Here is a 15,170-nt window from a genome sequence, read left to right on the forward strand (position 1 = left end):
TAATCAGAGCTGATGGTCAGCTTTCTCGTAATGACAACTGATGCGGCTGAGCAGCCGCTCGATTGTCATTACAAGGATTGGGAGGGGATGTTCCCCCCCCCCCCCAGCTGCCCTCGGAGGCTCACCTGGGTCTCCCGTCCCAACGGGGAACCCGAGCAACCAGCTTACACATCCCGAAGACCCAAACAAAGCTGCATTCGGCTGTGATCAGGTCCCTGATGTAAAAACCCGGAAGAGATGTCATGACATCACTTCCGGGTACTAGAGCCTTAAAGGCGCCAGATTTAAAAAAAAAAAAAATTACAGCATTTAAAACGGCCAAACTTGGTGTTTTGAATGCTTTTAATGCAAAGGAGGGGGTTTGGGGTCTTTTAGACCCCAGATCCCTCCATAAAGAGTACCTGTCACTGCCTATTACTGTCACAAGGGATGTTTACATTCCTTGTGACAGCAATAAAATGATCCAAATTTTTTTTCTTAAAAAGGATAATGTAAAGATAAAGATTTTAACACCTACAGTATTTACGGCTATAGGCTTGAAGGGTGGCTGGAAAATTGGTATCGGCCTTGAAAAAATGATATCAGTCGATCCCTATTCAAAAGGGCAGCTAATAGTAAAATGGGACTGTTACCATTACTATTGTAGAGGCCCTGACAACAAATGTAGGGGAGTGAATCCTAGGGATTGGAGGCAAGCCTTTGGATAAAATGGCATGGATGGGATCCCATAAGCCCCGGGCATCCTCATGGTTATAAATGACAGCACCTGGCCCTACCGACAGTGACAATTCACCACTTATCATATAAGGAAAATAGTCACATTTTTTTTATAGTTTTCATTTTCAATATTTCTAAGGTAGCATAATTAGTGACATTACCTTGAATTAATAACAACTTTATTTTTACAATATAGACACAAACCAAAACAAACACAACAATAATGTCTCCCAGTTAAGCTGTTCTCAAGAAACTGACTATTTTAAGCAGAGCTGTAAAAATGGCTTATAGCTTATGGATTCATCGAGTCCAGGGTATTTAGTAACATTAAGGGAATTAATCCATGTACTTTCTCTCTGAAGAAGCAATTTGTCTACACTACCTCCCCTTTCATGTTTTGGTATATGCTCCAACGCGAAGAATTTCATCGCATTTAGGTCAAAATTATGATAAAGACCAATGTGGCAGCTAATAGGGGTCTCCATTTTATGCTTAGCAACCAAGGATACATATCCCAGGATTTGGCTGACAACAGCAGGAGCCAATGGCTCCCACTGCTGCCTGAGTCTCATTTGAAAAGAGGAAATAAAGAGCTGCAGATGTGACAGCGCTGGAACATGAGAGGAGGCAGGTAAGTGTTCAGGGATGGGGTGGGGGGGGGGGGTAGTTAATGGGGAGTTTTTTACCTTAATATAGGAAATGCATTAAGGTAAAAAAAACAAAAAAAAAAAACAGTTAGCCTTTAGAACCACTTTAAGGTCAACAGAATAACAATTGTTCTATTATCATAAAAAGGGAACATGGATTACACTGTTTAGGGTGTGAATACTCTTGCAAGTGGCCCACAGCACTATAGAAAAGTCCTCAATATACTTGGTTACCACCCTTGCCACATAATTGGGTGCAAAACAGGTTCATGTCATCAAAAGCAAAAATTTCTTATTTAGAACTGTTTCACATGTGAATCGCAGTGGAACGCAGTCCGCATTCCTGTGCAGCTCAGTGCAGTGTGATTTCTGGCCCATTCATTTGAATGGGCTGAAAATCAAAAGCACTGCATGTACTAGTTTTGAAAAAGGACTGTACTGGATCGCATGTTTCTATGGTACCATGCAATTTGGTGCAGGTAAACACACTGCATTTGCAATCTGCATTTGGGATGTCGCTAGGATTATATTTACACCTGCAGCAGATCGCACGCCCAGTGCGTTTTGAATATGCTGCAGGAAATGTGCGTAGAACGTGTGAATGAGCCCTCAGTCAGGATCTGTGAAACTCTACCACACAAAGAAATGAGACAAATCATGGAGATGAGCCACACATTAAAGACAAAGGAGAAGAAAGATACATACTAAGGTGTGTGGGAAGGGGTGTAAAGAAAAGTATTTTTTGCTGCATGTTTTGTTTTCCTGAGAAAAATGCACCTTCTATTGGGATGAATAGAAACACATATTAAATGCATCTAAAACTCAGATAAATTGTGCCTTAAACATACTGCATCAAACACACAGAAGAATGAATCTAGCCTAAAGCTGGCCATAGACGGAGCAATTATCTTTCCTACAACCATTGGTGTCAGGAAAAAATATCACTCTATTCCCCTACCATGGAGCCATTGTGTTCTCCCCCCCCCCCCCACATTGTCAAATCTGACAGGCTGATTGTACCCAATTCGATCGAATGATCAACTTGGATACATTCAGCCTGCTGCCCATACATGGCCTATGTATGTCTTAAGAAGTGGACTTTTTTTTCTACAGTCCTAAACATATTAAAAACTCTAGGCCAATTCCTTTTCTGATAAATAGCTGAAGCAAAGTAAATAGAGTTCGTAATTTGAACACATTGATACATAACTCCCTTTGAGTGCTGAAAGATGGACATTGGTGAAGACACTGTGGGGTTGTTTTACTATATATGTTATTTTTATTCTTGCTGACAAACACCCATATACGTGCAGGGAATATAAAAAATAGATATAATAAATTAAAAGACTATGTCTTATCATCATAATATCATGACAAATAAACATTTCTGTGCGTATATGATAGTTATTGTGACATACCACCAATAGTTAGGCCGATCTTGACTTCATTAGTAGCTGTGTTGAAGGATTTAGCACTACCGCACTGTGGAGAACAAGCAAAAAAGTATCACAGGTGTTAGATATTTACATGTCTGGTTATTTTAATTGTAAATGGCAAATCATGATGAGTTTCTAGATCTTTATTATAGCATATGTAACTGCCAGCACCAGCATCTATTCACACATGCATAAAAACACATGATTTTCGAAACATAAAAATTTAAGATTAAGACCTCCCAACCACCCTAGATTCAGCAGGACCATCCTGAGCATTGAAATAAATCCCTGCATCCCACTAATTTGATCTATATTCCTGAGGTGCTGGACTTTTTCTTTGGAGGGGAGGGAGTGGATTGCATTACATACTCCTGTCCCCCTGCATTCTGTGCATTGCATTACACCCCTGTCCCCTGCATTCTGTGCATTGCATTACACCCCTGTCCCCTGCATTCTGTGCATTACACCCCTGTCCCTTGCATTCTCTGCATCACACCCCTTTCCCCTGCATTCTGTGCATTGCTCCCCTGTCCCCTGCATTCAGTACATTACACCCCAGTCCCCTGCATTCTGTGCATTACACCCCTGTCACCTGCATTCTGTGCATTACATACAGTCTAAGTAAAGACTGGGACTGAAGACTGACTGAGGGTGTATTGTAGGATGCGGTAAACAGCACAATCTCTGTATTTACGAACGATACTAAGCTAAGCAGGCCAATATCTTCTATGCAGGATGTGGCAACCTTACAAGCAGACCTGAACAACATAATGGGGTGGGCAACTACATGGCAGATGAGGTTTAATGTTGAAAAATTTAAGATAATGCACTTGGGTGTCAGACATACGAACGCAAGTTACTAGCTAAGCGGTGATCCTCTGGGTGAATCTATGATGGAAAAAGACCTGGGGGTCCTAGTGGACAACAGGCTTGGCAATGACATGAAATACGAAGCCGCAGCAATCAATGCCAACAGAATACTGGCATGTATAAAATAGGGGTTTCACAAAGTGATTATTCTCCCGCTCTACAAGACTCTAGTCAAGCCACATCTTGAATATGCTGTCCAGTTCTGGGCACCGGTCCTCAGAAAGGATGTGCTGGTACTGGAGAGAGTCCAGAGAAGGGCAACAAAGATAATTAGGGGAATGGAGGACATCAGCTATGAGGAAAGACTGCAAGCATTGAACTTATTCTCTCTGGAGAAGAGACGCTTGAGAGGGGATAAGATATCAATGAACAAATACCATACTGGTGACCTTAGCATAAGGAACAAACTTTTCAGAGAAAGGAAATTCAATAAGACATGGGGGCACTCACTAAAAAACTAGAACAAAAATGGTTTAACCTTAAACTGCATAAGGGGTTCTTTACTGTCAGAGTGGAAAGGAAAGGAAAGAAGTGGTATCAGCAGGGAGCATCTATAGTTTCAAAAAACTTTTAGATGGGCACCTTAAAGACCGCAACATTCAGGGGTATACAATCATGTAGGGTTAACGGCAAACACACACACACAAACATCATAGTTTGAACTGGATGGACTGATGTCTTTTTTCAACCTCACTAACTATGTAACATATCCCTGTCCCCTGCATTCTGTGCATTACACATCCTGTCCCCTGCATTTTTTTTTTGTTTTGTACTCCTGACTCCTACCATGCATTACAAATCCTGTCCCCTGCCTTCTGTGCTTTACATACCCCTGGACCTTGCATTCTGTGCATTACATACCCCTGGACCCTGCATTCTGTGCATTACATACCCCTGCACCCTGCCGTCTGCATTACACACTCCTGTCAGCTGCATTCTGTGCATTACACATTCTGTCCCCTGCATTCTGTGCATTACATACTGCTGTCCCCTGTATTCTGTGGATTACATACACCTGGACCCTGCATTCTGTACATTTCACACTCCTGACCCCCTGCTCTTTGTGTATCATGTACTCTAAACCTAGTCCTGACTACAGCCCTCTGTGTATTACATACTCCTGATTCTTGAACACATTGCATTACACACCCTAGACCCTTGCATTCTGTGTTATGAATTCCTTAACTCAACACTTGACTGCAGCACTCTGTGTTACATACTCCTGACCCTTGCTCTGCCTTACAGACTCCTACACTCTACACTTCATACAATATATTATACATTACATAATTCTCACCAAAGTGTTCATTGTTTCAGCAGTTGCTGGATGCTAAGCAATCTCTATTTTAATGAAGTTCTTTAAGGTAGGCTCAGACAAAGTGTTAGCTCTCTGTCTATTTTCAGTGTGTGTCATGGAAGTATGTAATGGAAGTTTTAGGTACAAGGAAGCCCAACATAGTAGTTCTGAAGCACCTCAAGTGTGCAGCATGGGCCAAAGGTAAAGGGAGCCCATTGTGCCCAAACAGGCACTGCCCACATTATAAAATAACAAAACGTCAACTAAATTTTACTGGGGCCTTGCCCCAAGTGGTGGTACCATCATCCATGGAACGTTTTCTTCATTTTTGGGGCACAGGTGGGCTGAATTTGGCGATACAATGAATATAGTCCCTGTCGCTGACACCCACAGCCACTGGCAACCCTGGCTGGCAGAGTGATATGCTCTCAGTAAATCCTGAGGGTGGAGTTGTGCTGAGAGTGGCCTGTGCTCAGATGGAATGTAATCCCATCAGGTGGCAAAGGGTGGGCATCATAAGAAAATTGTGCACAGATTTTTTTTCAGGTAAGATAAAGAAACATCTAATATTCTGTCTATAATAAGGTGATGTGTAATATGTGGTGAAGATTTGCCGCACCATGGGTGCAGAGCAGTGTGTGTGTTTTATTTTGTTTTTGTGATGGGTTAGCTGTGCTTTACCATAGAACTTTATTAAATCCCATGGTTTTGACCTGCTTTCTGAAAGCACAACAAAACTGCAGTTTCAGTTTTTGGTTTCAGAAAGCTCACCAAAACCATGGGACATAATAGAAGTCTATGGCAAAGCGCAGCTAACCCACATGAAAACTGTGGGTACACTACACTGCAAACATGCTCCACTGCATCAGTGATAAAGCGACCTACTAGGGGAGGGAAGAATATTTTATGGGTACAGGAAGGCTTTTTTTTTTACTTAGCCATGCCCTTTTAAGTCCCTCCTATGGTAAACATAATTTGGCCACACCCAATATTCACAGCTTTGGGCTGCACACCTTAATGCAGTAGGCTACACACACCTATGTCCATATAGGTGTGTGGATATATGATGGTGTCGGCGGCTGTGCACACGGGCATTTTCTGTTTTGCATTCCTGTAGGCAAAAAAACACTGCAGCTGTGGCTCTTGAGCACCACAATAAATGTATTTTACACTGTATGCCCATAGGCTGTACCTAAGTGCGGTGCCACAGAGGCCTTAAAATAAAACAATGTTGCGTTGGCTTACTGTATAGGCTCCATACAGTAATTTTTGCTGACTAGGAGCAGACCCCAGATATTGAACCCATGAGTCCCTTTGCCTCATGTGCAATGACAGGATCCCCATTCTTTATTTTGGTTCAGTCCTTCCATTCCAGGCCCAGATTGGCTAATCGGGAGCACCGGGAGAATTCCCGGTGGGCTGGTCCAGTGCAGGGCCGGTACAAGGGGTGGAACAATTTATTGTAGGAAGGGGGGGCGCAGCGGAGGTAAAGTGCTTAAGGCTCGGGTTTAGTCTCAGCATCTTCTGTCTGCTTCTGTCCCTGACCGTAAGCCCGCCCACCACCTGCATTGCTTTTGAATTATTAGCTCTGTGTCCAGGTTGAGTCCCGGTGTAACGTTAGAATTCCATACCTCGTTAGATTTCCATACCCTCGTCACTTCCTGTCTCAAACAGCTGAGCAGCGCAGCAGTGCGCATGCTCAGAGCCCCGGATACGTAATTGAACAGCAAAGAATTTGACAAGTGCGCATGCTCGGAGGGTAGGAAATTATCACGGCACTGTGTGTAATGTTATACTTGCGGCGGTAACATTAAAACAGTTCGGCTGCAACATCAATAATCTCCTCTTCTATCCCTGTGACTTGTCTGATCTCGCCTAATAAATATAAAAGCGGTGGCGGGTGTATGAGATGTAAATGACGGTGATCGCGGCTCCGTGATCCGCTTTTATATTTATTACCTGAGAGCAGGGAAGTGAGAGGGGAAGGATGCAGAGGAGCTGTTTTATTATAATGGCGGCAAGTGTAACTAGCGTGAGAAATCCATACCCTCCGTAGGTGCACCGGAAGTGACGAGGGTATGGTTTTCTCACGGGTATGTTTTTTTCACGGAACACCGGCATTTTCTGCATCTTCTGTCCCCGCCCACCTCCTATCAGACCTGTAGTTAATTGTCTAGGGAAGTGCTATACGTGGTGGGCGGGCCAGTGGGCAGGGATAGAGGCCGGCAGATGATGAAGAAAATGTCGGGACTACATCCCTGGCAGAGCTAAGAATACTAAAGCAATTCAGGTGGTGGGCGGGCTGACAGACGGGGACAGAAGTAGACAGAAGATGCCCAGATTAAACCCAAGAACACTGATGAATTACAGCTACAATGCATGGATGAATTACAGGTACAATGCAGTGATGTACTGCTCTTTTCAGCTGAGCACTGTGGATATGATTGATAAATAGGAGAATACTCAGCAGAAATATTTTTTAAAGTGACTTTGTGCTTGTTGAAGTCACCTTGCTGTATGTATTTTCCTTTTAGGTGACTATTATGTCAGGTTCACACTAATGCGTTTTCTGCGACTCGCATTTGCGCAGGCACAGCAGCCGATTCATTTAAATGGGCTACTGTACCTGCAGGAAACACAGGAAAAAGGTCCCTGCACATGGTGCAAAAGCACCGTGCAATTTCCCTCACCAAAAAATGTGCTGCATTTTCAGATGCATGGGAGTGCCAAAAGGAATAAATGGCAGCCTTGCATATCTGTAAAAGTGCAAGGAATTTTTCCTGCAGGTGGTTGTGGGAATAGGTGCCATTTACACGCTGTCCTGCAACCACCTGTAACAGTGTGAACCTTGCCATGGGCTCATTTACACTTGCAGTTGGTGGGCAATAAAACATGCTGCTGAGCCTCATTTTACAGCTCCCTATCACCCCCCCCCCCCCCCATTTAAGCTGCAGAGGCAGCAGCTAGAGGTTTACAGATGCCACTGCTGCAAATTGGGGGGAGGCGGGGTCAGTGAAGGGGTCAGTGTAGGGGGGGTCAGTGAAGGGGGGCCAGTGTAGGTGTCAGTGGGGGGGGGGCAGTGTAGGTGTCAGTGAAGGGGACAGTGTAGAGGGGTCAGTGTAGGTGTCAATGTGGGGGCGGTCAGTGGAGGGGGGTCAGTGGAGGGGGTCAGTGTAGGTGTCAATGTGGGGGCGGTCAGTGGAGGGGGGTCAGTGTAGGGGTCAATGTAGGGGGGGTCAGTTTAGGTGTCAATGTAGGGGGGTCAGTGTAGTGGGGGGGTCAGTCCTTCCCTCTTTCTTTCCACCCCACCTTCTCACTCTCTCTCTCCTTCCCTCTTTCTTTCACCCCTCCTTCTCTCTCTCTCTCATTCCCTCTTTCCACCCCTCTCTCTCCTTCCCTCTTTCTTTCCACCTTTCTTTCTCTCTCCCTCTCTCTTTCCCTCTCTCTCGCGCTCTCTCACTCGCGCTCTCTCTCTCGCGCTCTCCTTCCCTCTTTCTTTCACTCCTCCTTCTCTCTCTCTCTCTCTCCCTGAATGAATTACAAGGCTGTAGAGAACAGTGCGCCATTGCAAACTTACATTCTGAGGTTTTAGTTACATTATTTTAATATAGTCAGTCGTGAACTAAAGTGGGCCGGTCTAAGGCATGAAACTCCAGGGCTAAAAATTAGTCCTACTCCGGCCCTGTTCCATTCATATATATTTACGCACACCATAGGTCATTATAAAAGCCGTATGGCTATAAAGACTAGAAGAATAAGGTACTTGTTCCATGAACAAAATTAAATGAAACTCTGACTGTCATCTGCATGGAGATACTGGTAAACCAAGAAATAGAAGAAGATCTGACTAAGTCATCAAAGCTTACTTTTTTTAATGGGCTCCAATGGTTGTCTGCAGGCTCCAAAGTAAATGGTTTCTCCATAAGTCCTATAAAGATATGGTTGCACATGCACATTTTTCAGCCAGCTTGAAGAACCAAGATAGGCCATGGCTCCAAATCTAGGTGACCTGCTAATCTGAGGTATGTACTGTAAAGGATGTCTAGTAGCATAAGTAGAAGAGGGGCTCCTATTGACACACAAAGTAGGGCTCGAGAGCGAGCACACATGAGTGCCCCCATAGCAAGTGGCTTGCTGTGGGGGCACTCAGCAGGGAGAATGAGCCAGGAGTGCTGACATGGGACCCAGGAAGAGGAGGATAGGGCTGCTTTGTGCAAAACTTACCCATGCAGGGTCCCCCAATGCGTTTTATGAATAAACGCTCATTTGGCTAATTGGGAAAGTACAAATACTTTATTCCTCTATCCCTGGTGCTTTCTTCCGCTGTCTGACACTCTGAAATGCGGACGGGCCTTCGCTATCCTCTCATACAATGCAGGACTGCTGGTTCTGCGTTGTACATGATCACGTCAGAGAGGTGCAACGGGCCAGGCAAGCCAGGGCCACAGTTAGAAATGATGGGGCCCCCTACAGCCGTATGGATGAAGCCCCCCTCAACCCTGCATATATGCTCCAACCTCCTTGGCCCCTCTGTTGACCTGATGGGACCCAGGGAAATGTAATTTAAGCCCTGGTAATCAAGTAGAAGTGGGAGTGTGCTGTAAAAAAATATTTTTAATCAATTAGGCAGATAATAATAAACAGTTGCCCTGGGCCCCCATTTTTAGCTGATTGGGCCTGGGCCCAGTACAACAGAACCGGTTGCACTGCCTTATCAGCAGCCCTGGAAGCAGCTTTGGATGGATAAAAGGTAGCCTGTGGGAGCGAAGAATGAGGTATTAATTCCTTTGCCCTTTTGTCAAATGAGCATTTAACCCATGCAGTGTGTGGTTGAACCCACGGCATGGGAAAATTTAACATCAGCCCAGAGTGGGGCTTTAGGTTATATGAGAGTACTGTACTGTACTTTAAAGGAAATTTTTCATGAAAGATTTTAAGGCTGCCATTGCAAAACTTTCCATTTGAGAATTCTAGTCCCCTGGCTGTCATCCTGATGCTTTGACTTCAGTGCTTTCTGAGTTGCTAACCTGCAACACGTTTTGACACTTTTCTGACACTCATTTACAGCATGTATGGTTATTTAAAAGCTCTTAAAGCAGTATTAAACCCAAAAGCAAACATTTATTATATTGCAGCTTAACAATTCTTTGATGTGGTGTCTGCCTTTGTTTTCTTAGGCTTTTTTTCTTTTATTTTTATCTGATGATCTGGCCAGTAAGTCTGTTTTTCAAAAGTACAAGCTCTTCCATAGATGTACCAGTTACAGGGATGAGACAAACCATTTACCACTGACAGGGGTGCTTACAATTATCAGCTTTTATTTATTCATGCAAAACCTTTATCCCGAAAGGGAAAACAGTTTGCTCTAACTGATTATAAAGTATTAGCCAGAGTTTGGCTTCAACTTGTTAGTGTATCTAAACTTGCTAGTCAGTCAATATAACACTCCCCTCCCCCCAGAATGAAAACGCTGCTGTCCAAATGTGCCCCCTATGCTCCTTCATCCAGATTGGGACTCTAATACAGGAGGTGTGTTGCTGGCCAGATCACCAGGTGAAAACAGAGGGGAAAAAAAGCCTAAAAACAAAAAACAAATGCAGCTACTGCAATAGATTGGTTTGCGGTTTAATTCCGCTCTAATCAGATATATCCAGGCAGCTAGAATGTTCAGGAGGTGGCCAGCGTAACCTCTCTCATGGCAAAATCACTTTCAGGTGGCCATGGACAGTAGTAGGCAAATACACAGGTAGTGAAGATCTGACAACCAGTCATAAGTGGCAACTGCTGGATCCCTTAACATGAGAGGTACATTGGTGGAAAAACAAACTGCAGACACCCCTAGCACTGGCTTTTTAGGAAGGAATAATAGCTGTATTTCCCACAATGATCATCAGCCATAGTGAATGCAGGTTGCTCCTAGCCAGTAGATAATCTATACTCTCATCTAATGCCTATGGGCACCATCCTTGAGTAATGCTTCATTGCTGCCAAACAACCTCAGTCTCTTTTCAAAGAAAATGTATTGATCACTTACCTTGGAACATGTTTCAGTGGCGTTGTCACACAAACGTACATCACAGAAAAGGTATACATTGTCATAATTTTGAAACAGAAATGAGCGTATGCTGAAAGATGCTTCTAATGTTTTGCCATTTTCGAACACAGTTGTGGAAACAGATCCCTGGGGACAGCTGTAAATAAGAAAAAAAAAGGAATTTTTTGGTTACGCTGCTGACCAAACTGGCCGGATTTAGCATAGCTTAGGAAAATAAAATATTGCTTTTCATAACTAAGTTTTGATTGTGCCTTAATTTTAAAATCAGCGATGATCTTAGTGAACATCATGGAGCACTTTATTAGTGTGCTATGTATACAGCATACAGGCTCAGGCATGGGCGTCCGCAGCAATTTTTTCAGAGGGGGGCTTCATTTTAAGGTCCCCATGCTCTGCCCCTTTTCAACAATGTCATGAAGGGGAGGGGCTTAGTCATTATACTTATTTTGAGTATTTATTTTTAAAGAGCAAACAGTAGCATTTATTTTTAAAGCATTTGTTAACCTAAAAAATGAATCCTGTTCCCTTAAAGCATGTTATACAGCACAGTGCTTTGCTGTGTAATTTGGCTCCTTCTATCACCTAACATACCTGGCTGATCCTGCCTGGCTATGTACTCTCCTCTGTAAACTGGCTGCTGAGCCTTCAAACTGTGGTCAGTTTATGTGCCTCCATCTTTCGCAGTTCTCCTGACCACCTCTGTCCTCTCTCCCCCCTCTCTACCTGCCTGTCTGCTCCTATGTCAGTGCCTGCCCCCTCCCCTCCTGCTGCTGTAGTTTCATTTAAAGTTTCATATCCGGTCTACAGTCTGTTTAATGATCCTGTGTGCCCCTGTGTCTGTGTTTTATAAAAATAAGCCATTCTTTACAAGTTTTCAGAGCGCCACTCGCCGCTCACGTGACCCACCGCCTCTCTTCTCCTCTCCCCCTCCCCTCCTCCTCCCCTTCCGACTGACATCAGTGAGGAATCCTCAGCCCCGCCTGCTGCAGGCAGCTGTCAGACAGAGAGAGGAGAGAGCGGGCGGGTCACACGAGCGGCGCTCGGTCCTCTGAAAACTGGTAAAGAACGGCTTATTTTTTTTAAAACAGACACACAGGATTATTAACCACTTTAAGACCAGAAGGATTTGCCCCCTTAATGACCAGGCCCTATTTTGCGATTCGGCACTGCACTACTTTAAAGCGGAGTTCCACCCTGGATTTTTTTTTTTTTTTAATACCCCCGGGACAGTCAGGGCTAGTGCATTCCACAATGGCTAGCCTCTGATCTGTCCCGGGTTGCACTTACCTGCAAGACGAAATACTTACCTTGCAAACGTCTTGTCCAGCGCTGCCATCTCAGATGTGGGCAGCTTGAAGCCAGCGCGTCCTCTTCGGCGTCTTCTTCCGCCTTCTGTGGTCCCACGATGCTCTGCGCCGGCCCCGATGTCACTTCCGGGTCGCGCGCGTCACCCCTCCACAGCTTCTGGGCATGCCCAGAAGCTGTTTAGAAGGGGATGACGCGCGCGACCCGGAACTGACGTCGGGGCCGGTGCAGGCGCAATGATTCCTGGGAGCTATGACGTCCAGCTCCCAGGAATCATTGCAGAGCCAGGAAGTGACGACGGGCCGCGGCCGAGGAAGGAGGAAGAAGGAAGTAAGGTAAGTATATTTTCTTCGCTACGAGGTAAGTAAAAAAAAAAAAAATATGCGATTATCCATTTCTTTTTCAGGTGACCCGGAGCGAGAAGATGGAGGTAAGTATAAAAATAGGGTGGAACTCCACTTTAATGGACAATTGCATGGTTGTGCGACGCTGTACCCAAATAAAATTGATGTTCTTTTTTCCACCAAACAGAGCTTTCTTTTGGTAGTATTTGATCACCTGTGCGATTTTTATTTTTTGTGCTATAAACAAAAAAAAGCACCAATTTTGAAAAAAATAACAATATTTTTCACATTCTGCTATAAAACATTCTCAAAAAAAATGTAAAAATCTAAAAATCAATTTTTTTTTAACATTCTAGGCCAATTTGTTTTCTACTGCAAAAATCGCAATTAGCATATTTTGATTGGTTTGCGCAAAAGTTATCGCGTCTACTAAGTACGGGAAAGATGTCATTTTTATTGTTTTTTTTTTTTCACTAGTAATGGTGGCGTTCTGCGATATTTTTGCGGGACTGCGACATTGCGGTGGACAGATCGGACCCCTAACTGACATTTTTGACACTTTTGGGGGTACCAGTGACATTACTTCAGTAATCAGAGCTAAAAATATGCACTGTTACTGTAATAATGACACTGGCAGGGAAGGGGTTAACCCTATGGGTGATCAATGGGTTAAATGTGAGCCTAGGGGAGTGATTCTAACTGTGGGGGGGCATGGCTTGTGAAATGACCATAGAGACATGTAATCCTATATAGAAGGATCACATGACATGAGCTCTGTGATCATTTCAGGGAGAAGAGGGTCAGCTGTGTTTACAACAGCCGACCATCCTCTCTCAGCGGGGAGCGATCACGGGTGTCAGGCGGCAATCAGAGCCGCCTGACCCATGCATTGGCTTCCCCGCTGCCGAGTGGGGGTAGGAGCGTGCCGCACACTCGCCCCCTAGCTTCCCACGAGCGACCAATGTAGACTTACGTTGGTTTGCGCAGGATAGACACCCTCCCGCAGTAAATAGGAGGCGGGTGATCGGGAAGGGGTTAAACAGACCAGACAGAATGGTATAAAGTGGTTTAGCAACCACTTAAAAGAGGAAATTGAGATTCGGTGGGGGGCGCATTTACCCCTACCTGCGGATGCCCATGGGCTCGGGTCCTATTTACCCCTTTAAACCCTTCCCTGACTTGTGTTTTGCCTCCTGCTGGTCTGACATTATTCACAATCAGCACGGGGAGACTGGCAGAGAACACAAAGCAGGTCCTTCAATGTAACATTGCCCTTCCAGGCCCACATGAAATCTTATTGGTGTACCGGGAACTGCAAATGGATGCTAAGACAAGCGCGTCGGTAGCGAGTTCTTAGCTGAAGAAGATGATGGATTGCGTACATCAGGTGGGGATTGGTCACAGTTTGTCATCTTGGCCCTAGACGACCTTATCCCAGCATTGGTTACTACAGACATGCTAACACATGCTGTGTTAAGGCAGCCCATTTTTTTTTTCAATGGGCAGCCAATGCACCTCATCTCACATAAAATTGGACCTGGGCTTTTTGTGGCAACACAATGCACCAATGTGTTACTGATGTGTTTTTGTTGATATAAAATATGTACATCCATTGTACATATTATGATTATATATAGCGGGTTTCATCACTATTTGCACATTGCAGCTCTGCAATATTTCTTACCTTTTGCAAAGAGGATGACACCATCACTACTATGTTCTAATACACTGGTTGATTTGCATATCTGCTGCTATTATTGTATGTAGGGGGATTCACCATTATTTACACATTGAAGCTCTGCAGCTTCTCAAAATATTTTTGCAGAGGGGGTGACACCATCACTACTATATTGCAATACATTGGTTGATTAGCACTGGATATTCATTTATAGGTATTACAATTGCACTTTTAAGCTAATTTGTAGAATTGTATAAAGTACATGTAGGGTTGTACTGCATTTTTTGGCTTTTTATTGGTATACATAGGCCAGTACATACTGATCACCATTGTACGCCATAAAGAAACCTCCACTTGCTGACCACGCCCACTTACTGGTCACACCTACTTTTGGACACGCCCCTAGGTGTGTGGTAGCTTTGCGCGTCGCATTAGCACCCTCACTTTTACCTCAAGCACTACCATAGCACCCCAAAAAAAAATCTGTCTGGAGCCGCCTCTGCCTGGATTGGATTTTAATTTTGCCGCTAGATCCCTCCCTCCAAGTTTTTTCTCTATCTTATCTTCTTAACATTTGGTAGCCATATAAAAAAAAATATATATATATATTTTTTTTATCTCATGGATGAAATGTGAGATATAATGTATATATCATACAATCATTCCATAAACACATACCATATACACTGCATATACTGTATAATTTGAGGAAAAAATGCTTTTAAAATAGTTTACCATTTGCTAATAAATATATATATATATATATATATATATATATGTTTTCAGATTTCATTTTAAAAATCTGGTCACCTTATCTAAAA

The 15,170-nt window shown here is 43.9% G+C and overlaps 1 protein-coding gene across 1 annotated transcript in view; it reads right to left on the reverse strand.

Moving 5' to 3' along the window:
- Positions 1–2,757: 2,757 nt before the first annotated feature.
- The window catches only part of LOC309547397 (uromodulin-like), an 879,146-nt gene continuing 866,733 nt past the window's right edge, over positions 2,758–15,170 (reverse strand). Inside the window, exons 6-7 of the mRNA XM_082247241.1 lie at positions 11,002–11,158; positions 2,758–2,846 (exon numbers count right to left, since the gene is read on the reverse strand). Coding sequence (XP_082103367.1) covers positions 2,769–2,846; positions 11,002–11,158 — 235 coding nt within the window. The 3' untranslated portion in view covers positions 2,758–2,768. The remainder of the gene's footprint in view (positions 2,847–11,001; positions 11,159–15,170) is intronic.

This window comes from Pelophylax lessonae, assembly GCF_965119305.1.
Source record: "Pelophylax lessonae genome assembly, chromosome: 2".
NCBI lineage: Eukaryota > Metazoa > Chordata > Amphibia > Anura > Ranidae > Pelophylax > Pelophylax lessonae.